The 24,218-nt window shown below is 42.1% G+C and overlaps 3 protein-coding genes across 18 annotated transcripts in view; 2 read left to right on the forward strand and 1 right to left on the reverse strand.

Annotated features, from left to right (window-relative positions):
• The window catches only part of arhgef9a (Cdc42 guanine nucleotide exchange factor (GEF) 9a), a 63,424-nt gene extending 50,254 nt beyond the window's left edge, over window positions 1-13,170 (forward strand). For 7 of the 9 annotated variants that reach the window (XM_008419625.3, XM_008419627.3, XM_008419630.3 and 4 more), the window contains 4 exons: window positions 1,490-1,621; window positions 3,109-3,352; window positions 3,645-3,713; window positions 7,410-13,170. In XM_008419625.3, coding sequence (XP_008417847.2) covers window positions 1,490-1,621; window positions 3,109-3,352; window positions 3,645-3,713; window positions 7,410-7,585 — 621 coding nt within the window. In that variant the 3' untranslated portion in view covers window positions 7,586-13,170. Of the gene's footprint in view, window positions 1-1,489; window positions 1,622-3,108; window positions 3,353-3,644; window positions 3,737-5,527; window positions 5,596-7,409 lie in introns of all 9 variants that reach the window. The other 2 variants (XM_008419628.3, XM_008419629.3) reach the window with 2 other exon arrangements.
• A 1,159-nt stretch (window positions 13,171-14,329) lies between these two features.
• On the reverse strand, window positions 14,330-20,797 carry LOC103470910 (ankyrin repeat and SOCS box protein 12). Of its 2 annotated transcripts, none has more exons than XM_008419619.3 (3): window positions 20,513-20,797; window positions 14,844-15,372; window positions 14,330-14,755 (listed from the first exon to the last, which is right to left on the reverse strand). In XM_008419619.3, the coding sequence occupies exons 1-3, from the start codon at window positions 20,795-20,797 to the stop codon at window positions 14,610-14,612; spliced, it is 960 nt and encodes a 319-aa protein (XP_008417841.1). In that variant the 3' UTR covers window positions 14,330-14,609. The 2 variants fall into 2 exon arrangements, with proteins under 2 accessions (XP_008417841.1, XP_017162573.1); XM_017307084.2 differs by having other exon boundaries at window positions 20,495-20,797.
• LOC103470912 (moesin a-like) overlaps window positions 20,750-24,218 on the forward strand; it is a 42,066-nt gene continuing 38,597 nt past the window's right edge. For 6 of the 7 annotated variants that reach the window (XM_081611735.1, XM_081611742.1, XM_081611740.1 and 3 more), the window contains exon 1: window positions 20,750-20,865. The gene's annotated coding sequence lies outside the window, so the exon portion shown is untranslated. Of the gene's footprint in view, window positions 20,866-21,348; window positions 21,368-24,218 lie in introns of those variants that run through there. The other variant, XM_081611739.1, reaches the window with a different exon arrangement.

Consider the following 24,218-nt stretch of genomic DNA (forward strand, 5'->3'; position numbering starts at 1 on the left):
TCGGAATCGGAATCGGCAGGAAAAAACCTGATCGGCACATCTCTACTGAGAACATATCATGGGATAAAATGTTTGAAGAGCTGAGAGTTAGATTTAGTTTTTTTAGCCAAACAACAAAGCTGGTCTTTCTGCTAGCTCGGGTTTAGGCTGGAGATGGGGTGAAGGACTCACATCCTGAAGTCTCTGGTTGCTACATGCAGCTTTTGTTTAGGTTGCAGACTGATCTCAGGATGTGGGAACCTGCGAAAGAAAAGTCTTGTCCCTTACACTGACCGATAACGAGCGAGAAGAAAGCGAGCAAAGATGTTGTGGTTGAGTTTTGGCTCAATTAGCTGCTGAGTATAAATATGTATGCGTACTCTCTGCACCGCGTGGTGAGCAGTGTGGCAGCCTGTAAAGCGACTCTTCAGATTAAAATCAATAAAATCACTTGCACGTTTCTGTTACAACTCACGGTGATCTGTTCAAAAACAACCAAGCAGCCATTTTGTCTGCATGTTTCAAAGAGTGAAGTTTTAAAAAGTTCAGCTTTGATAAAAGGTGCAATGTGACATGCTTGGCTCAGGTGCAGTGCTATTGGTGGCTTAATAAATCTAAAAAGTAGTGAGTAGAGCACAAAAGGTTTGGATTTTGCATTAGGTGTTCAGCTGCGCTGTTGCATACATAGAATAGTTTTGTGCTTCTCTAGATGTTGTGATGTCCATTTGACAAGATGTTGGCCTTTCGCATCTCTGAGGATTGGTTTACTTTTCTAGAGGCTACAAGTTTCCTGTACTGGACATGAGATCTGTCCATGTAACAGGTAACCTTTCCTGAAAACACTTTCACAGAGTCTGCCTTAGCAGTTTTTGTTTTTCACAAATGGGAATATTTCTGAAAAATCCAAACGTATAGCAACATGTGCTACACATGTTATACGTTATTCTGTGGTCCATAAAGCCAATTGCTCACAGTGACTGCTCTAGCACTTCTTCTAGTTACACATTAAATTGATTTGAACCGAATGAATGATTTGATGGAACATTTTAAGAGTTTTGAATTGGTAACGTTTTAAATATTTTTCTTACTTGATACCGATGCTTGGTCCATGCCTACCTGGGGTTGTCATAGCAACTGCTCCACAGGAACAAGAAGAGATTATAGTTAAAAATACGTGAAATTATCAAAAAGAAAAGTCTTCAAAAACTGTTTTTACCTGATGATATTAATAAATATTACTGATTTAAGAGAAAATCATAATAGTACCTAGAAGAGAAAGCGAGCCAAAGTTCACGTTTGATGTTTTTGTTTTTCTCGAATTGCAACTCAATGGCTAGCTCCCATTTTATGACAGCTCAGTCATCTGAAAGCTCCCTCAGAGCCACAAAAGCCATTACATAAGTGCCTTCCAAAGGCTGAGAAAGTGTAGCTATAATTAGTAAATTGACTGTAAGTGTACTAAGTACCAGTGTCCCTTTAATTAGTTAAGTTTTTCTGTGGTTGTATCTAGGGAGATGATATTTTAGACAGGAGCTCTGAGCTTATCTACACCGGGGAGTTGTCATGGATCTATCAGCCGTATGGACGCAGCCAGCAGCGAGTCTTCTTCCTCTTTGATCACCAGCTGGTGCTCTGTAAGAAGGTAAGCGCTTTTTCTTTTTTTTTTTTGTCTATTTCAACTTCTTTTTTATTTCTACGCCTGTATGGGTGTAAACAAGTCGGCTGCGAACACATAAATCCCCAGTTTGTGCTCCAGCTAGTTGCGGTATCACATGGCTGGCGAAGAGGGGATGCTTGAACGCAGTGTGACTTCATACAACCTTAGTGAGGAGTTGAAAATAGATTACATAACGCTGCATGAGACACACCAGTCCTCTGGGAAGATGCATTCAAATCCTCGGCGCATTTCACAAAATGGGAGCTGTGGTCGTTTGGGCTCTAATGCACTTGGGCTGTTATTCTTCCTGTCAAACGAATGTTTACGCTCGGATGGACTCGATACACTCACCGAGATGGAAACACAAATGCAGATGGACACACACAGACACACACACACACACACACAGGAGCCAGATCACTGCATTAACACAGGCAGAGGAGCAACAGTTTCATCACAGCGCAGCGCAGACACATGGAAAAAAAATGAAAAGGAAAATAGACATGTTGTCCTTCTGTTTTTCCACCCTTCAGTTCCCTCAGCTGAGACTCTCTGGCACTCAAAATTAACCCCGGTATTTTGTTGGGTCTTTATGTAACTGTTCTTTTCCTCCCTGTGTGGATTCTGCTTCAATATGTTCTAAATTATAAATTCCAGTCTATTTTCTGATTATTTAATATCCAGCATCCTCAGTACAACGTGTGCTCGAGATCCTGCCATCCCATAAGTAGCATCAGAGCAGAAGCATTTTGTACTCCTGTACCTCGTCATCGCATGTTACAATAATCGACACAAGATCTGCATTTATCTCTCTATGTTAATTAATAAATAGTTTGCCTTCTTTTTTCAAGGTAAAGAGGCTCATGCTAAGAAAGGATTGGGTTTTATTTTTCGGTTTGGAGAGTGCAGAACAAATTTGCATTTGCTCTTTCACGTTTTCAAAAGGATAGTGTATTTTTTATTTTATGAGATAAAGAAGAGAAAGAGGTGCTTAAAGCTGAACCAGGAGGAAAATAAAACGGGATCTTAAATTTTGCTGCAAATAAACCTGTTGTAATAAGCAGTTGATCAATAAATCATAAATGGCATAATAAATTAAGATTAGCTCAATAATTTCCATTTTGGTGATTAGTATTTTGTTTACAGAGACATTATAATCAATTTTATTTATGGCTTCGGTTGTAAGAGGTTTTTATTTTTTGTTTTTGGTTGTCATGCTTTATTTTGAATATTTAAAAAATCTTCCAGTTACAAAATTAAAGTGTATCGGTCTTTGAGAGGATGAACATGCATTATTACACCACTGTCAGTATAGTACTTGAAAATGATCTCAAAACAACATTAATGTTTACTACAATAATTACTGGGTCAATTTTTTGTTACTGTGACAGACCTATTTACAAAATAAAATCTGGAAACTGTCCATTTGTATTTATCCTCCTTTGCTTTGACACTGAAACCCTCCTCTCCAGGACCTGATACGTCGGGACATACTCTACTACAAGGGCCGCATTGACATGGATCGCTATGAAGTACGGGACGCCATCGACGGCCGGGACGACGACTTTAACGTCAGCGTTAAGAATGCTTTCAAGTTGTTCAACAAAGACACCGAGGAGATCCACATCTTTCTGGCCAAAAAGCCCGAAGAGAAGATCCGCTGGCTCAGGGCCTTCCACGAAGAGCGGAAGATGGTGCAAGAGGACGAGAAAATTGGTAATCACACACCCGCTGTAGCTTCCAGTGTAGGTTCAACTGTTTGATATAAAGTTGCAAATAAAAACCCCAAAAACCAAAAAAGCACTGCAACAAACCAACGCCAGTTCGGACTTGCTGGATTCTGTTCAGGACGAAACAAATGACTCATAAAAGATGCGTCATGAGGACTGCAGAAGGTTTTTGATTTGTCTCTGACTTAATTCAAATCTGTTTCCGCTTCTGCAAAAGACAACCTTTGCTCCAGTCGACCTCCGTTGATGTCTGACCAAATTCCTGTGCTGCTGTTTAGGTTTTGAGATCTCTGAGTACCAGAAGCGACAGGCAGCCATGACAGTGAGAAAGGTGACCAAACAGAAAGGTGAGGCAACAAGAAGATACCAGGTGATTTTCCCTTTTTGTTTTGTTCTCCTCACTGATCTACTCTGTCTTCTCATCGCTGTTTACTCTGTCTTTAATAACCTGCTCTCCTTTTTTACTTCCTGCACCCCGTTTAACACATGCCTTGTTTCTGAGTGGAAATAGGCCAGTCTTGGACCCAGTAACCCAGAACAGTCAAGAGATTATGGTTACTCGTTGTACTACAGCGCCCTCCACTCTTGTTGGCACCAGTAGCAAAACGTGTGAAAAACCTTAAAATAAATCAATAAATTTTTTTTTGCAGCTGCAGCATAATCTCACACTGAGAAATGGAAGAAAAATCCGACCTTTTTTTTATTTGGTGGTGATTTTTTTTTTAGTCTCTCCTACCAATTTTGATCAAAATAAATGTAAAATCTTGATACAAGTAAGGAGCTGCTGGCCTAAAACGTTACATATCTACAGTCAGAGCATCGATTAAAAGTTTAAAGTGACTCTGTGAGAAACACAGCGTCTCAATGACCTGTTTGTGTTTTTACTTTATGCAAAGTAAGCAGGATGATAAGAAAAGTTAAAAAGAAACTCCAATGATTGGATAATGTGGAGCTGACAGGTTATGAGAGGCCACGTTGCACTTCTAATCATTTCTTCTTGTTTTGGCACACAACAGATTCACCTAATGAACTTTATGGAATTGCCAAAAACAAATAGCATGTTTGTTTTTGGCTGCAACAAGACGCACTTTGGGGTCACCAGGTCTCCATAGCTGCCACTGATATCTCAGTCCCATAGAAAACCTGAGGTGAGCTGAAGAGAGGAGATTATGTACAACAGGCTCCAGATTCTGCAAAGAGGAGTAGTAAAAGATCCTTCTCTCTGCATGTTCTCCCTATTTTTAGTAAGCAGGCAAATTGCTGCCCTATTGGCAATTGAGGCTCTTCTAACTATTAACCCCCGGGGTGCAAGCAATTCCAGAACCAGTTATTCTGCTTAAAACAATCACTAAAAAACTTAAAATGAAGTCCAAATGTGAGATTATTCTCCTGCAAAGAAGCATGAATTTATTTCGGGGCATTTCCCACACGTTTTCCAGGGATGCCAACAATCATGGAGGGTGCTGCATGTCTAACGTCTTCCGTCTGAGTCGAGCGTTAGTCAGCAGCACAAGTTGGAAAAGCAGCCGTTAAGCATCAATGAAAAGACAGAGGGCTGTTTGCATGAAGTTTAAAGGATGATCCCAGTCTTCAGGACATGTGGGTCCTGTGTCTCGCTTGTCTAGACGCCATTAATAGCAGCACCACTCCAGACGCGTTTCTCTCCCTCTCTGAGCTAAAAGGTGTTTGGTGTAGCTTCCGATCGCCTGTAAATGCAGCGTAATGTTGCCACGATACGGTGTGGCGAATTGGAGCTAGGATTTCGGCACTACACATTTTGTCCACGTCACTGGGACGGGGACATCTACCAAACATGCAACGGTGAGCTCGGAAGCAGAAGAACACGTCAAAGAAACCCGTTTCTCCTCCAACCGGACGGAGCACCCACATGCCCTGACTTGCTGGCATCAGTCCTTTAAGATTTAGCCATTTAAACTGCCAGGCTAGATGTTTGTACATTTACCATTACTGATGTTCTTGCCAGATAAGCATGACCATCCATTTAAGGTATCGATGAAGTAATAACTAGAGCTGGAATGTTCTCTCTGATGCTAGGAACCCCCCTTCCTCGTAGATGTCTGTGAGAAGTAAATGTTGTGTGTTTCTAAGTGCTGTATGTGTATGTGGCTGGCACAAGGTGAAGTACTTTCTTGAATTTCAGATTCATTTATAGATTTCATCTTGAGAAAGAGGGCCATGTTGTATGGACATGGTTTGAAAATGATAAAGGTATATGCATTAGAGTTTTCCTTAGAGCTAGCACAATAAGATGCCATGGCAACTGCTAAGCAGCATTGGAAGGTGTTGTGTTTATAACGTTGGCACTGGAGCATGCAATCACTGTCCAATCTGTTTACAAGCATTATCTTGACAATCCAAGATAAACAGCCTCTACTAACACAAATAGATCCAACCTCTCCGACTGCTAAAACGGAAGACACCGTTTCTCATCTCTTTGATTTGATTTTTAAGATGCCATGGCAACTTTTTTGATATTTCATCTTCAAATTCTGATTCCTTACTCCTACTAGCATAGTTGTGATGCTTGTAGACTGTAGCTCAACGACATTGTAGACTGTAGATTAGTGCATATTAAAATGCTTTCTGTTGGCTCTACTTTCTCCACCTGTGTGTGTGGTGTGTGTAACCGGTGCTATTCAAACAAAGGCGCAAACAACAAACTTGTAAGAACAGACTCCAAACGCCTGGTGTCTTGATCATTTCAGGTGGAACCTGTCAGTTCTCCTGTTGCGCTACCTCAGAGTTTGTTTGAATAGCATCGCCGTCCTCCACTGCGTCATCGCTGCAGCTGAATTTCACATTTATGCCGATTCAGCTTTCATCGTTTTGACCAAAGTGTATTATGTCTCGAGATTAAATATGCAGGAATGATAACTGGTAGCTAATCTTGTTCGCCTGCGTGCCTGTTTTCTGTGTGAAGCATGACTTGATGTTGTGGTGTTGTCCGAGATGCACCGGTTAAAGTTTTGGTGGCCAGATTCCGACTTGCGTAAAACGCGAACCTGGGGACAACAGTTTTAGTCGATTCCAATATCTCTGTGTAACATTGCACGTTTTCAGGCATTATTTACATTGCTAAATCAATTAAATTTTTTTTATTCTGTTTTTTTTTTATTTACCAACCATTTCGGTACTTTGAATATTGTAGTTACTCTCAAAGAGCCCACAGATAAAAGCATAAATTAAAGAAATGTACAATTTAATAGCTTTATTGGCCTCAAAACAAATTCATATCTGTAACAGTGTGACATTTTGACTTGAAAATTGAATGAATCATAGATATATAGAGATAGCTGACCATTTTTTTAGTTTACTTTATTAGGAGCAGAGGTGATATTACAGAACCACATAACAGCAGTCACGTAAAACAGACTTTTACTATTATTTCTTGGTCAAAGAGAGATAATTATGGCGTTCAGCCTTGTATATTAGCAAAAAGATACATAAAAATGCAGATTCTTACCTCAACGATATGATTTTCAAAAATGTACTAACATTTCCAAACTCGGCATGAGACCCAAAGAGCGAAAGAATAAAACGGCGTTGCTGTTATCCGCTGATAGTCTCGCCCTCTCAAACTTGTTTTTAATTTGACGTGTGTGAGCAAACTGAAGAAAACATTTTTTTTTCAATCTACTTTTTCTGACTCCCTACTTGAACACCTGTCTGATACTGAAAATAGTTTGAGTCTCTTTTCCGTTCAGTAACGGCGTCCACACTGAAGAGTCTCGTTGTCAGCATAATGCAGTTGCGTTCCAGTGATCGGAAAAATATTGGATTTTTCTGTTTCGTGGCAGTCTGGCCACCAGCCGGTTTATCGCTGCATCTCTAGTTGTTTTGCCTGTTTCATACATGAAACTGATGATGTTTCCCCTTTGCTGCCTCCCTTCTTCTTTTTCTTCTTCTTTTTCTTCTTCTCTTTCCTGCTTTGTGATCTGCACCTCTTCCTTACCCTATCTCAACCCTCACCCCCAAAATCCCTTGAACCCCTTGCTTGTTTTTATTTGCGCCTGCCTTCCCAGGTGTAAACAGGTGCACGCCCCCCTCATACCCACCCCCACAGGACCCCCTCAGCGCGGGGCAGTATGAGGTAACGGAGGACATGGCACAAGGAGAGGTTTTTGAATTCAGTCAATCCAAAAGAGGCCAGGGGCCTTTCTGGCAGAATTTTAGTAGATTAGCTCCATTTAAGAAATAGAGAAACACAGACTCTTCTGAAGGACCAGCTATTTTTCTTAGAAGCACTAAACACTGGATGATTACGTCCCATGATGAAGAAAACACAACCACCACAAACACACAGGAGACTCTGAAGTTAAGGACCAATGTTACTATATGATTTGATCGGAAACACCAAGAGGACTTTGAATTTCAAAATTGAGGGGAAAAAAAAGAAAAAAAAAGACACACCTTTACAACAATTCTTCTTTGTTAGTAACGTCATCACGCTTCTTCTCCAGCTGACTCTGCTGTCACAGACTCTATCCCTCCGATTCTGCACATTCACACCTTCTGAATGTTCTGGAGTTATTAAGATTGTTAAATGATTTTGTTTTGAGCCCATTGTCGTCGTCATCATCATCATCATCTTCTGGAAATAGCAAGCCTTCGAGGTTAAGCTGGGTCGGTCCTTGTGGGAGCGAAACCTCACCGCACCGCGATCCCTCTGAATGTGAGCTCGACGGATGACACGGGAACCCGATGCGCTCGGGACCCGCCCAGCTCGACAATCCCAGACGGATCAGGCAGTCTCCGCTCCACTGAAACCATCCATCCACACTTATGATGGCTTATGAAAGCTCCTCTCCGTTTTATTTATTTTTATATTTTTTTTATGTCTGCCTCCAAGTCTTCCCTTCCTGCTCCTCTTGTCCTCTCTATCTCCCGGTCCACCTGCTCAGCTTCTTCCTCGCAGAGGAAGAGTTTCATTCTTTTGGAAACCTGCCATCGGCCATGATATGACAGGTCAGGGAACAAATCAATAGTCGGAACATCAATAGAATATTTACATCCCCTCGCCAGCTGCTCGTGACAGGGTATTCACATCGGCTCACAGCGATGCTCAGCGCGTCCCGCTCAGATGAGCTGTCTGCGAGCAGGAGATAGGCAGGGTACGGTCGGCCTGCCTCGCGTCACAGCCCCCCCACACCGCCGCCGCCACTCTCCCCAGAGACCACCCCTGTAGCACTGTGCTGGCAGCTTACTGGGTGTTTGGAAAAGAGCACAGCCTACCTCCAGAAATGAGCAGTAAAAGTCAAGTTGATGCATCGGCCAAGGTCCAAAAAGAAAAACAAAAAAACAAAACAAAAAAATAAACAAAAACAAAAAATGGACTTCTTGAGTTGATTTTGTAGTGTTCACACTGTTCAATATATCCAGTCTGAGTTCTTCTGCTCTTATTTCAGTACAAGGGATACAAATATGCAATGCTACAGAGTGGAGAAATTAGCCAGGATCCCAACCGGCGCACTGGTTAAGGACATTTGTAGTCTGTTCGAATTTTTAAAACAAGTCAATACCACGATGGGAGGGGGAACGAAAAGGTGTATTTAATCTGTAGCATGCACCGTCCCTCCTGACAGATTCATTAATCTTTTAACACTTTGAATCTTCCCCCCCACCTTTTCCTTCACGTCGCTTTCCAGATCTGATCCGTGTTTCTGGCAGTTAGCTCCGGCAACCGTTAAGTGATTTACAAAGGACCGAGATTGTAAATCCATCCGAGATTCAGATTGATTTGTTTAATCAACAAAGTCCCTCCGGCTGCTTTGGGAGAGAGATCCTCGCCGCGCGCCGCGTCCTCCTGGCGAGGCGTTCAGATAAGGGAGGATATCTGAGGAGGGGAAAAGAAAAAAACAAAACAAAAAACGAACGACTGACGCTCATCACGAAGGCGTAATTCTACTCTAGGAATGTAAGTGAACCATCTGTCCAAGCCGTGTGATCATGTTTTGACCTCAGAAGTACATTTTGTGTTGGATTCTACCACCCGACGGACAGTGCATATACAGTATGACAATTGTGCAATGTGATATATCATTATATATCTTCACTACTCACTTACAGTGTGCTATGGAAGAGATAAATATCGTCCTATGTCATTTTGTTTGCCTTCTTACGGGCCTTATAACCTATCGGAAAACGAGACCTTAGGCTTGCTTTGTATGTCGTGCAATTTCTGTTTCAGTAAAGGAAGTTGAGAAACGGGTGAGTCGGCTGCTGGTGTCTGTAGAGATGGCTCCCAGTGAGATTGTCTTGGAAGATTAACTCTCATGCCTGGCACAGCAAAAAGAAATGGTTCCCAGGCCATGATAACCTCAGGTCCCGTGCTACACCTATCCACCACCACCCTCCTCGCCCCTTACTCAACGCCCCGTCAGATCAACACCACACACACACACACACACACGCACACCTACATACACAAATGCACAATCACTTGCTGGCCCGTTCTGCTGCGGAGAAGAGAGATGCTATCTAACAGTGCCTTCCAGCATTCCACTAGTGATTATCTATTCAGTTTTCACTGGCAGATTTGAATTAGTCATGTATTTTCCCTTCGGTGCATTTCTTCCTTTCTCTCTTCTTCTCATCCACACACTGGGAATTCCTCATCCGCCCCACCGAACCCCCGACTCCCGCCCCCACTCCAACTCCCAGTGCACCAAAACTCCCAACAAATCCGACAATTGGTCAGGCCTTTCTCCTCCCTCCCTCTCTCCCCACCACCTCCACACGCTCCAGTAGTTACAGTGTTGTCTGACTGAAACACTTTGAAACACTTTATTATTGTTATTATTTGGTATTACACTCGCATAGCTGCAATCAACTTGCACAGAGAGGAAGTTTTGTTCTAATTCCTGCTACGTAGAGTTCCATTTTGTTATCTATATATCTCGCAGACAGAGGATTTGATTTGAATTTAGAGTAGGAAACCGATTCACGTTACTCGAGTTAGACTTCACATTTCAGAGTATATTATTAATAGTGAGTTATGAATTGAGAGAAGTCATCTATTTTAACTTTATCTGCTACACTCTGTAAATAGTGTAAAAAGAACAGATCATATATTTGGATATTTTGCGTTGGAGACGAATGTTGTTCCAGTTCTAGCGTGCGGTAGACCTCAGTACCCAGGTAAATGCATGCTTGTGGCATCCAATATTTTGCATGAGACTTAAGGCAACTCTTAACGGATTATTTACGTTCATCGAACTTCCAAACGCTTTTCTTTTCTCTTGTATTTGTTTTTTTCTTCTTTCTTTCCCCTCCCCTCATAGCGGAACCATTCATTCGTGAAGCCATGCCATCTCACTAAAGGGAGTTGTTTTCTCTGTCCACCTGTATCCTGCTCACTTCACGCTCCAAAGTTGTAGCCTGTGTTTTGTTTTGTTTGTTTTTTTTTTTATTTATTTATTGCCACTTAGAGCAGCATGTCAGTCTCTCATGCTGAATCAAACATCTGTTAGGTGAAACGACAGACACCGATGGTCTCCGTACCCAGATAAAAATGGGTATTTTAATCCGTAGCTTTTTGTTTAGCACGCTTTTCCTTCACGCTGCAGACTGCTGGTTATTTTTATTTGACTTTATCGTGTTTCGTTTGGAGTGCCATCATCAAGCGGAGGCAAAACGGGTATAATTTTTCTATGACAACAGTGAACCAAATAGGAGTTAGCTCTGATCGCGGCTGTTCGTGTATAGATTTGTAGTCAAGCAGAAGACATGAAAACACGTGGAGTCCCCCCCCTCCTCTTTACACAAGCTAAAGCTAGATCCACCCATTGAAATCATTCTCTCTAGTTTAAGTAATGACTTGACATGGAAAATTTACTACTCTATTTATTGCTATCAGTATTAGGGTCATTAAGTTTGGGCCAAACAGTTTAAATAATGTATATATTGGGTTTGTTTATTCTTATATAACTATCAATCTGACCTTTTAGGAGTTCTAAAGGACAGCCATCTGTCCACTTTGAGGTCTGTTTTCTGTTTTTTTTTCCTTTTTTTTCTGTTTCTCATGTAAGCCAAGTCAGTGGACAGAAATCCATTAGAGAACGCTTAGATTTTTGTCATTCTTGGTTTCTATAGTCTAGAGTTAACTTGAGCCAGTAATCATCCACTTTCAGCACAAAGTGCCCAGCAAAAATATGAAAACATCTTGAGCTTCTGCACATTTTGTGACGTCATAGCTGCTGACTTTAATTGACTTTGTTGGGATTTTATTTGATACACCAACGTAATGCTGTGTGTTCGTGAGAGGTTGAGGTTGAACGATACATGCCTTGCGCAAATAAAAATCTGAAAGGTGTGGCAGACATATCTATGATACCCCCCCCCCCCCAACCTTCATAAATGACCTACATCAGGGGTGCCTCATTTTCATCTCAGGCCATTTCAAGATCACAACTGTCCTCAAATTGTCAGTTGTAGCAGAAACTAGTGATAAAACTACCTATTAACAAACTGTTAAAAAGTAGCTTTCTTTACATTCAGTGACAGCATCTTAAAATTAAATAATAATAATAATAATAATAAGCATCTTTCACGTTGATGTAACTTGGCAGTATACAGGAAAAATGCTTTAATTTAAAATCTGAGACAAAAAAAATGTCATTCAACAACACCCATAAACTTTCTCATTTGCAATGTACTCCTGACCAAAAATTGACTTTCTGGCCGACGTGCGGAGCGATATTTGTGAGGAATAATACCTGCTATCGACAGCAAAACATGGTGGTGGCAGCATCATGCTGTGGAGATGCTTCTCATCATCGGTTTTAGAGTACAAGGGAATATGGATGGAGCTAAACAGGACAACAAACAGGCTTGGAACTGAAGCGGAGGTTTACCTTACTTCAGGAAACCACAATGAAAAAGCTAATATCAAAAATGGCCCAGTCAAAGTCGGGGCTTAAATCCGATTGAGAATTTATTGCAAGATTTTAAAACTAATGTTTGTAAAAGCTCTCCGTCCAGCAAGAAACCCCAAACACCCCAAAGAAATGTGTTTTGTATAGAAATGCAGGCCATATTTGTAAAAAATATTTTGTAAAAAAAAAAAATTTAAAATAATAATAATAATAAGCAGTGTACCGTGCTTTCATCACTTCTCAATATGGCATAACCTTGTGTTGAGCTTTCAGATAAAATCCCAATGATATACAGAGAAGTTTCTGGTTGTAATGTAACATAATTTGAAAAAAGCACAAGACGTTTGGATATTTTTGCAAGTCACTGTCGCCGACTCTTCAGTAGTAGTTCCTCACAGATGATTATAGGGTCCTGTGTTGTTTCAGAGTAGTCAGGGTACAAAGTCTTCGATGAGCCATATATTCATGTGGTGTTCAGTGACAACGAGAAGACTCCAATCCCCATACTTGCAAACCTTTCCATTGTATATTACCATCAGGTTTGAGGTCCGGATTTTTATTTTTTTTTTCTGTCACAGAAAAATGTGCTCCACATCTTTTTGACACCATATGCAAACAGTGGTTTTTTTTGTTTATTTTTTTTTCCTTTCCTTCTTTCTTTCTACCTTTCTTCCTTTCTTTCTTTCTTGCTGGCCTTTATTTGTTGTAGAAATGGATAAAAACCTGAAAAATAATGCCTATTCAATCCAGAAACTGTGAATGGGAGAGTGGAGATGTCAACTGTATGTACATTATATGTTTTGATGTAATCAGAAGCACTGGGAATATGTTGTACTTCGCTGTAAAGAAAAAAAATAAATCCATATCTGATATAGCTGTACTTTTGTTGAAAATAAAAACCTCTACAGAACGCCGTGTCAAGGCATCAGTGTGTGTGTGTGAGAGTGGGGACGGCGGGGTTGCATTGTTGTTGTGCTTCCTGTCGCGTGACATCACCTCCTGTTTGTAGGAGCCGTTTCCAACACATGACACACTCACTCCAGGAGACGTTACAAAGGAAAGATTAAAGGGCATGAGATAAACACCACCGCGTCACAGAAATAAAAGAAATCAACACACTCCCAGCCACAAACGGTAGCTTGCACATGACTCTGCTGCGATGAATAAGTAATGGGGAGTTACGCAAACGTATCTCCCTCTTGGCCACGCTGAATCGTAGGCTGTTCACTCCGCTTCCTGATGTTTTGAAGTCCAAAGATGCAAGATTTTCTTTTTTTTCTTTTCTGCTGCCGGAGATCTGAGACATCCTGGTGTGCTACAGACAGCCTGTGTGTGTGTGTGTGTGTGTGTGTGTGTGTGTGTGTGTGTGTGTGTGTGCGTGTGTGTGTGTGTATGTCTTTTTTTCAGTTGGGTCTAAATTCAGTGGGGTCTCGAAGCTGATGCAAAAACACACCATGGTTGGATGATCCAAGCTGCCCATGAGGAGCCTCTAATGGGGACAGAAGCATTGTGCTGTGTGACTGTGGTCTCTAGTGGCCGGACACGGTGTTACACTTTACACACATTTCCCCCCCCCCAACATGAACTCCATTTGGATAATCCTTTGTCCTAGTTGGTGAAACACACAAAGAGATCTAAGGAGCCTGACCAGCCTGCGTGATGTTTCAACAAGGAACTTTTCCAGATGGTGCAACTAGACTATGATCACATTATTCAATATATTTTTCTATTTTATGAGATGGATTAAAGTAGTGCATGATTGTGGACAGATTGGAAAACGATATAAATAAGATTCTGAAATGTGTACACTGGTTTTTTTCTTGCATACCTTTAATAAATTTGTGCCAGAATATCTCAATTAAAGCTTGACCAAATCCCTATAGGTTTGTAAGACAGCAAGATGGAAATGGATCTTCATGTTCTACTTTTTGTCTAACTTGAGTGTGAGCTATAAAATAGTGCAAAAGATGTCAGTATTTTGGAGACGTACCACAACAACAACAAAAAATTGTAGCTGTTACAGCAGCAGCAGATGGCTCTACCACAGGATTGAATAAAAAACAATACCACATCTTCAAAATTTTAATTTGTCAAAGATGTAGAAAACCATGCATCACTGTTTCCCCACATATTCTAATTATTCCCTTTTGTGTTTTACTCTATCACTCAAAATCTGACCACTAAAGTGTGGTTGTAGTTACAAAATGTGGAGAAGTTCAAGGAGTGCGACAGGACAAAACTGCTGCTACGGTTTCTGTCTTGTCCTGTTCATCGAGGAAATTTGAAGAAGAAAAAAAATCAAACAAGCAAAATCGAACAACAGTAAAATCGGTAAACTCTAAACTAAAATCACTCAGGTTCAGCGTTTATGTGCTTTAAGTAGTTCCTCAGGACGAGAGGTATGTCCAGACTGTCTATTGCAGGGTCCTTGTCGGCAAACGGGATGTGTCTTCGGATTGCCAGCCGGGCCTGTGACATCAGCGTTTTGGGACAAACTGTATGGGTAAAAATGACAACAGTGAACCATTTGCATAAGAAAGTATTTAATTCAATCGTACCAGAAGCTAAATGCATCAGACTCACCTCTCTCTCTCAGCAGCAGCAGTAGCGCTTCATTCTGCTTTGTAGTTTTGTCAATAATGAGTGTAGGTAGATAGACGTCGGCCCCGAAGTCTACGAGCAGCTGAATGTACTCCACCCCACAGCCGTAACGGAGACACACCTCCACAACCGTCTTGGGTTGCTTGATCCTGGCCAGCATCTTCTCATCCGTGCAGTTATAGTTGGGGTTGGCCCCGTGCAGCAGGAGCAGCTTAAAGCAGCCCAGGTGTCCATAGACGGCTGAGATGTACAGGGGCCCTCTGCAGGATGTGGCGTTGGAGGCCCACTCGGGGACCTTCGGCCGGACGTCCACCTCGGCTCCAAACCGCAGCAGCTCCCGGAGAGTGTCTACGTCACCCTCCCTGGCGGCGGTCAGCACTGGGGAGCAGTTGTTGTACTGGCTGCCGTTGGGGTCGGCTCCCGCCTTCAGCAGGGCCGCCACGCAGTCCAAGTGTTTCCCACCCACAGCTGTGAACAGAGGCGTCTGGGCCTTCACATCCAAAACGTCTATCTGGATTTTGAAGGAAAAGGAAGAGGGGGGGGGAAAGGGAAATGTTACTTCCTGTGAGGAAATTCTGTTGTAGAGCAAGCATAAAACAAAAGCCCTGCATCCACACACCGATTCACTACAGTAAGGGTGTGAGGTTAATAAGACATCTGCCAGTAACAGCTAACTAGCCTGACTTGGATTTCCTCCAGTAGATTTTTTACCGGGCCAATCAGCGAACAGAAGAAAAGGTCGTGAACGGTGACGTTCATTTTCAGGCTGTTTTGGAATTGTAGTCTCTGTAGTTTTAGCAATAAAAAGGAAATACATACATGTATAAATATACTTATCTTTGAGAAAAGATAAATATTAAAATCCACGAGATGGCAGTAGTGCAACACTAATGGATGCACGCTGCCATTAAAATCTAAAGAAGAAGTTGGAGGAAGTGAACAAAGCCGACCAGTCAGTGTTGGCCACGCTTCCCAAAAAGTTGAATTAACATCCACAGCCGCCTCTTTCAGGTCGGCCCTTCGCAATGGACGATGATTGTTTACAGCGCAGGTAATTTCAGGTAAGCTTATAACGCTGAACTGCAGCATGCCTCAAGGGCAACAGTTAGCTAGTGGGAAAAATTCAAAATCTTCACTGTTTACACCCCCAGAAAGCAATAAAGCCCTCTGCACGAAGCGAAGTGTAATACAAGGAAGGAGCTGATTATTTTTATTTATTCATTTTTAACTAGGCTAGGCTATACCCGCCTTTCGCCTAATGACTAGGCACTAAGGTTTTTTGTATTGCGTATCAGGGCCATAGATATTAATAAATGAGTACATTTCTGGCAACAAAAAAACCCCTGAAATTTTCTAGAAGAAAAAAAAACAGAGATGTTTGAACTTGAATAGTCAAAACATTCCAAGAAAAAAAATCAGATTTTAGATTAATTTAACTTCTGTTTTCTTCCTTGAAATGTTCGGAAGTTAATCTCAAAATTTCAGTTTTATTTTTTGATCTACAATGGTATACATCTGGAGAGTGGCACAGAAATTTAATCTTCAATTACAAAGGTTTTGTGCTTAAATATTTTGTCAATGAGAACAAAGCAGCTGTTAATCTGTATACAGCCAAATTGCATCAGTCAGTTCCTCTGCGGAAACTTGCACATAATCAAAACATCCCCGACCGTTTTCGCGCAATTGTTTTTAATTCCACGTGGGTTTACTGCAAAGTTTTTCGCGAAAATGGTCAAACTTCTGGATTTAAGTGATGCTAACTCTCACCTGCAGGTGGCAGTATTTCTTACTTCTACTACAATTTTGCTTCAGACTTACTTGATGTCAAGTTATGATCCGAGATTTACGTGGCCACCAGCAAAATGGGACATTCACAAAATCATGGAGGGACTGCTCAATGTGAATAATATTCAATTTTAAGAAGTTAAAGAATGTTAAAGTTCCTTATTGAACTGCTATTTACTGATATTTTAACAGTGTGTTAATGGGTTTTATCAATACATTTTGGAACAACCGACCCTTTGAGAACGTACACATCAAAATTTTACAAATTGTCTGGAACTATTAAGTTGTTTTGTAGGATTGATTTTCCCCAGAAATGATTCATTTGTCTTTAGTCGTATAGTAGCATACAGTATTGTCCAAAAGTTCAGAGACTGACGGAAATAACCTTCAGTTTTTATGGGAGTTGATTGAGTTGTGTCTCCGATGCTTTAAAGAGTGATTGAAATTGTACCCAATCCAGAAAGCTTGATTTAACCTGTTTTGGCCCTGCCCCTAAATGACCTCTCGGCATCACTTCAGTGACTGCGTGATGAGGTCAAAGAGTTGATTTGGAACATGTGATTGGTTTGTGGTTTGAAGCCAATCGTCTTTTTTTTTTTAACCTTGAAGAAAACGTGTGCTGCCGTCATTCCTCTGCAACAAAACGGAGTAGGCAGGTAAACACGTTGCAGCTAAAGGGCTAACTAAGGATTGGTGTGTTTCTTCCTCAAGGAGAAAAACATGGAGGGGACAGACTGAAACACAGAAGGACACACCAGGATTGTTGTCTTCTGGATGTGGGAAAATTGTTGTCTGTGGAGGGAAAAAAGGTGAACGCTAGCGTTGACACTGAACCCTTCAGACAATTTATGTTTGGGCTTGCCTCTTGTTATGTGCAATGGAATTACCTCACTCATGATTTTGCCTATAACTCTGACATGAGTAAGAAATGGGATCAAAATGTCCTCCAAGAGCAACTTTGCTCAATGATCCGGGAGCAATTTGATGATGATCATGGATTTTTCCGGCACAATGGAGCTCCATGCCGCAAGGCAAAAGGAAACGACAACCTATCTAAGGGATCAAAACACTGAAATTATCGGTGGAAACGCCTCCAAACTCAACGAAAAACGTGTGACGCTTTGCCTAAATTTGATGGATTTCTCGCCAGAAAAATGGGGGCCGGGGGGGAACCGCGCATTTGATAAATAGAAAATGTTTATTGTCAGAAATATCTGATTAAAAGATGTAACACACTGAAGCAGTCGTAAACTTTGTGCTGAACAGCTCCATACCTGCCAATTGCAAGCAGGTATCGAAGTGAACAAGTTTTAGTAGTTTGTCCAAGTTTGGGAAGAGTTTAGTCTGCGCAAGCGCTGTGCATGAGGCCAAGAATTCTGCAGCTTGTTACAATAAAAAAAGAAAGAAAAAAAAGTAGTTCATTGGGAGGCTTCCACAGCACAATCAGCTTCTAATGAGGGGGCAATACGCTAAGCTAATGGTCACCAGCGAGGACGGCAACACTGATAAAAACTGCTGATTCACTCACTGGGAGTGTTGGCTCCAACTAATCAGTTCACTTTGTAGGGATGTGGATACAAAGTCATGCAGAACACACATTGTTCTCAAACTGTGCCACAAGTTTGGTGCACAGAAAGAAATCTCGCTATTGATTGTTTCCGAGGTAAATACAATGAAGCTCATTAAGATAAAAAGATAAAAGAAAAACAAAACAAAAACAAACAAAAAAAAACCCTCCTACATGATAAGCCATTCAAAAAAAAAAACAAAACTGTAATCTGTGGTTTATCAGGAACTTCTCGGAGAGAATCGGAGTGAGGAAGCCTTTGAGAATGCCCGTCACAAACAGGAAGAGGATGACATGGGACAAGGGACAAACAAGTGTTGCTGCCTGCTGCTCTGCTGCTTTGTTCACCTCTAAAGTTGGGAGGTTTAGATCTGGGAATGACTTCAAGCTCAACTTTATTTCCAGTTTCACTTTCATAAAAGCAGGTGAGATTTTCCAAGTTATATGCTCAGTTTAGCACTACATGGTTTCCCCCAGTGTATCATAAGCCTGGCGGGCCACCAGGCTTTACCTGCCCCCCCCCCACCACCACCACCAGGTTTGTTTATTTATTTATTAGAGGTTTATTTATGGAACGGTAACAATGATAGTGTCTCTTTGGTGAAATGGATAGAACTACAACGGCAACACAGTAGGGTCAGTATGTGAACATATAGGATGAAATGAAAACTCTGCAACCACTTCCTGTCTTTACCGGTCGACATGCTAACAACCGAAATGCAAAATATGTATATTTACTACAATTGTGTTTTTTTTATGTGCCTTTTTTAAGACTTTGTAATTGGTGTTTAGGTATTATCTGGCCATATTTTCAAATTTTCTGTCTCAGAACTCAAAGACACGGTGGGCCGCTGCATGGCTGCCAATCCCACCAGGATTAGCAGGTTTTCAGGGGGAAGCCCTGCACTGCAAGCTAATAATGCTAATAATGTGCATGTAAAATGTAGGAGGTTCCAAAGTAGTTATGGGAAGTCTGAACACTGTTGCACTGAATTTAATTTCGGGGAATCAGGGAGCCTTAACACAAACGTAGAGCCACACTTTGAAGATTTTTCCTACTACTTATGTATTTTTTTAACACTATTTAAAGGGACCGTTATGTATTTTCCAGGCACATTGTGCTATGAACCGACATCCAGGTGTCGTTTCATAGCACAGTCGTGCAACTGCGTTACCTTCAAAATGACTTGTACATCAAAAGCGACTTAAAAGATGTTCAGGATTGAAATTTGCCACCTTGAAATTGTGCCTCTGTCTCTTTAAGAAGCTTCTACTCTTTCCGGTGCGCCGCCCCTTTAAACGCGTTCCTCATAATGCTTCTCGTTATTCGTTTGCGGTCGTAGGCGGGTTGGACTGAGAGGCAGTTCCTATGATGAGCTCAGCAGACTCAGTTCCGCCAGGTGTTTGCTAATTGCTGCTGCTAAGCCTGATGTAGTTGAGGGAAAAAAAGAGAGAGAGAGAAGAAGAAGGCGTGGGGGAGGGGCGCTCTGTGAGGCGGAAGCTCATCTGGAGACTGGAGCTGTGTGGAAACAGGCAGCGTTTTGTGAGAGCGAGCATTTAGATGGCATGTATGCAACACGCATGAAAAGTCGAGGCAAAGTTCTCCAGGTACGTTTCTGACGAGGGGATGACATTAGAACGTGACATAAAGCAACAAAAAGTGGATTTCACTTAATACCCCCCCGCCCCCCCCTCCGTCCTCTAACGTCAGGCTGCAACTTGGAGCAAAGAAAAAAAAGAAGGAAAAAAAAGAAAAGAGTCTTTTTAAGTTTCTTTTTGTATTGGCTGCAAATACTTTTCATAGCATGGCAGCCGTATTTGATTCTGAGGTCAAACTATATTTATAGTTTTGCCTTCAGGGGAGCTTTCTGTTCATTTTTCAACTTCTACGCAAAAAACATGACATATAATTAAACTGCATTCCTCAACCAATCATGCAGTGGCCATTTAAAATAATGATTTATTTTCTTGCTTTCGTTGCTCCAAACATAACCCCGGCGGGCCGAGGCATCCGGGGGCGACTGCACTTTTTGGTATGAAATAGCACTCGGTAAACAAAGTGCAGCAATTACTTCACTACGCTCGCCGTAAAACTTCGACGACTGATTCACGGCTCGTGCGAAATTATTTATCGCAGCGGGCTTAAAATGCCAAAAAATAAATCTGGAGATCGGTGCCAACTTCTTTTTCCATTTGAGTGTGTTTTCTCTTAATTGGGTTGACCGGTGGCGGCACAGCGCAGCATGCGGTTTATGTCATCGAAAGCAATAAGCACACACACCCGCCAACGGCGACAAACCTCCGCCCCGTGCTCCAACAGGACCTCCAGGCACCTCAGGTGTCCGAGGGCAGCGGCGGTGCGCAGGGGGGTCACCGGGACCCCCCAGCCGCTCGGAGCGTTGATGCACCGCCGGTATTTCTCCTGAGCGAGGAGCTGGGAGAGCAGAGGCGCGTCGCCGGCGCCCACGGCGTCGTTCAAGGCCCGAGCCTGCTCGCCGTCCTCGTCCTCCTCCTTGGGCTGCAGCAGGGAGAAGATCTTCGATACGTCCATCAGACTCATGTTGACAGGCTGGCCCACGGCCATCGCCACACTCTGAGCAAAGAAGGGGTCAGGACGACTTCATCTGCAAATCAGTTTTGATTTTGCTCACGGTGAGCAGCTTGATTGCTTTTTTTTTTTTTTTTTTTCCTGTGTGTGTGTGTGTGTGTCAGTAGAAGATAAACTTCACAGATTACTCAGAAAAGACGAGACCCCTACCTTAAGTTGCTTTTAGCCCCGCTGATGTTGGCGTTGTTAAAGTAGGAAGCAAAGACAAGAGATGTCCTCCAAGAGTTGTAGAAAGTGTAGTATGCCCCGCTGTGTGTGTGTGTGTGTGTGTGTGTGCGTGTGCATGTGTGTGTGTGTTAACAATGGAGGGGCTAGAGGCTTCTTACTAGTGGGGGGATATCGGGGGGCTAATTTTAGGCCACACAGGGGCCTGGCTAAACTTCCATTCTGGGAGAGTGAAGGCTCAGGTTTATAATTAGAAAGGTGATACAGCTATGACACTGTGATTTGAGAGCATGACTTACTCCTCCCTCCTTTCCCTCATAAAAAAAAAATGAAAGAATCACCTCACTGGGTGGACAGTTTTAGACAAGAACATCTTACTAAGTGAGTAAAGAAACTGGCCTTTTTGATTTATTCATTTTTTTGTTGTTCCTCTAACTTGGTAACCGTCAGCTGTGAGGCCGTCGGCGGGGGGCTTTAGGAGAATCCGGTCAGCTGCTCCCACGTCTTCTCGCTGTCCCATGCTTGAACAGGAGGCTCCGACACAGATGGCAGCCTGTCAGATTTATGGCGTTGTTCAAGCCCACGAAGAAGCTCTGCTTATTCGTCAGGGCACACACACACAAGAAGCAGATGAAATGGATGCGGACACGTGAGGGTCCTCTGATGCAAGCTCACTGTAACCTTTCCAAGAACAAGAGACTGAACAGGAGTTGAAAAGCAATTAATCAGATTTTGACTGTTTAGTAGTCAATATCCGGTTAATTTCCTTGCATTGCACCTTTAAATAGTGTCGATTCTATGTAGAATTGCCCAATCTTTTAGTGAAATACAAGAATCTATATTTGGATTTCTATCCCCGCCTTTGCATTTAATAAATAAATAAAGCTGGGTCGGAAGCAGGAGCAGCTGAATGTCTTCCAGGCATCCTTTTCTTGCTCTAACGTGTCACAACACATTTGTATTCATACCCTTTGAACCTTTTCACAATTTGTCGCGTTACAGAAACGAAATTCTAACTTGTGTGTCGTACATTTAGATTTTATTTTATTTAGAAGTGGAAGGAAAAGCAGATGTGGGCTGCTTTCTTTTTTTTTTACTAAAGTAAAATCTTAAACCTGTGGCATGCATTTGTATTCATTGAATCCAATGTACTGTGCTAGTTTTGGGCCATGCATAGTTAGCTAGTTGGACTCACTGGAGTTTCTGTTTTAGAGTCCCAGATTGAAACTGGTTGATTGTAACACATTTTTCAGACTTCTGTTAATAAGAATTGTGGATCATTTTGCTTAGAAGGAAGTAAATACATGCGGAGAGTGAAAACCTGCTGCATTTTAAGTCCAAGCCTTTGAAATGAACCTCTGTGTTTATTACCTAGCATTTCTACTTGCTGCTATTGTACTAATATACTTTACTGCATAATGTCGAAGGATGAAATTCTTTCTACTGGACTTTTTCTCCTCCGCCCCCCCTCTCCCCCAATTTCCAGAATGTTTTGGCTTGCATAGCAATGAGGGGTGTTGAGAGCACTTCTTGTAGAAGAAATCTGTATTTTCCCTAAAGGTATGTTTACTTTCCATTTTCACTCCAAGTTAGTGAAATCTGTCATTCCAAATAAAACCTTAAGGTGTTCTGTTGCCGACACTCCGACTGATGGAGCTCAGCAGTCAGGATGTATTCTGTAATGTGCACTAAGATTCATAAATTGCACAAAAACAAACAAGTTCCAGGCAAAGCCGCAAATCATGTTCAGACTATTCGTGTCCGAGCATTAAGATCAAAACCCCAATGGCACAGTTCGCTAACCCTTTTATGACCAGAACTATATACAAGTCACCTGGATTTATTTTTGGTTTTATGGGTGTAGACTTAACAGTTTCGTCCCTCCTTCCAAGAGCACTTCAATTGTCAGCGTCTGGTCGTTTATTCGGGATTGTTGCGTGTTTCTGGCAGTGCAATGTCAGCATAAAAAAAAAAAAAAGCTAAACAAAGCCGTTTGGAAAGTAAAACTGGTGCGCTGTTTCCGGTTCCCTCATGAACCGCCAGGTGGCGGTAGAGGCGCACCTGTAGCAGGAAGTGTAACTGTAGCAAATGGAGAAAAGATGTTTTCCAAGTGAACGGAGTTGCCGCGAAAAGAAGCCAAATGAGATCTTTAATGGCTGCCTCAGTCGATCCCTTCGTGTTTTTTTTACTCTGTTCTAATAAAGGGTTTAAAAAGCATAAAAATGCCTAATTCACTGGAAATATGTTAACTCTTAGATGAGTAAATAATTTTTTGACTGGAAAGCTGTGCAGAATGAATGGCTCTTTCTGGAAAGGTTGGATTACAAACAATACAAAAGAGAAGCATAAAAGAACTGTCAGAAGTTTGATTTGTATTCTTATTTAATTGTGATCATTTATATCCTTAGGGATATCCCTGTTCTCTTCAGCATACAATTGTCCAAAGGTTGTAGCTGAAATCCATTCGCCCCAGGCATATATTGGAACCCTGGGATGAAGACGAGGCCCTTTAAAAGCCGCTGCTGCAGTTTGACTTTATGTGTCTGAAACCAGAGCAATTCTCTTTGCTCTTTTGAATAGATGAGGAGGCGTCTCAGATGAATAATTTCAAGTTATGGTATCAACACTGAAAGGCTAGCTGCTTTCTCCAACCTGCCTCCAGCTGACTGGACAGACTGAAGGAGAAACCCATCCCTTCTTTAATCTGCGTCAAGGTCCGGATGTCCCGCCTGTCCCTGTTCGGTCCAAGGGGAAGGGACATGTGAGAGGCCATCTTTCTGTGGTTCAGCTTTGTAGCTTTTATGAGGATAGAAGGCCTTATTTCTGCTGTTTATATCTTTGTGCTGACAGGCTGGGGGAGGCGGGCGGAGCTCCCCCGTCCCAGTGTCTGCAGGGTCTGTGAGCACAAACAGCCCTAACTGGCCTTGGCAACTTTTATCTGGAGGAAAAAAGACACAACTGCACTTCCAAACACTGAAGGACAGACTAAACACACACTTGAGCGAGTGACTTAAGGACAGATTAGTTTGGCAGACAGGTTATACTTTCTTAATTGTTGCTGTTTAAATGTCTCCTCTCTGCTACATTGGACTCTTCATGTGGGAGTTGGTGCAGAGTTCCGGCCCTCACTGGATTTGGGAGGAACTTCTTAGGTGAAAATATGCGGTCACAGCAACCTAGGGTTGCCTTAGCAACCACTAAAGAACATGGAGTTGCCCTGGCAACAGATGAA

Source organism: Poecilia reticulata, chromosome 10 (genome assembly GCF_904066995.2).
Source record: "Poecilia reticulata chromosome 10, P_reticulata-male-v2, whole genome shotgun sequence".
Lineage (NCBI taxonomy): Eukaryota > Metazoa > Chordata > Actinopteri > Cyprinodontiformes > Poeciliidae > Poecilia > Poecilia reticulata.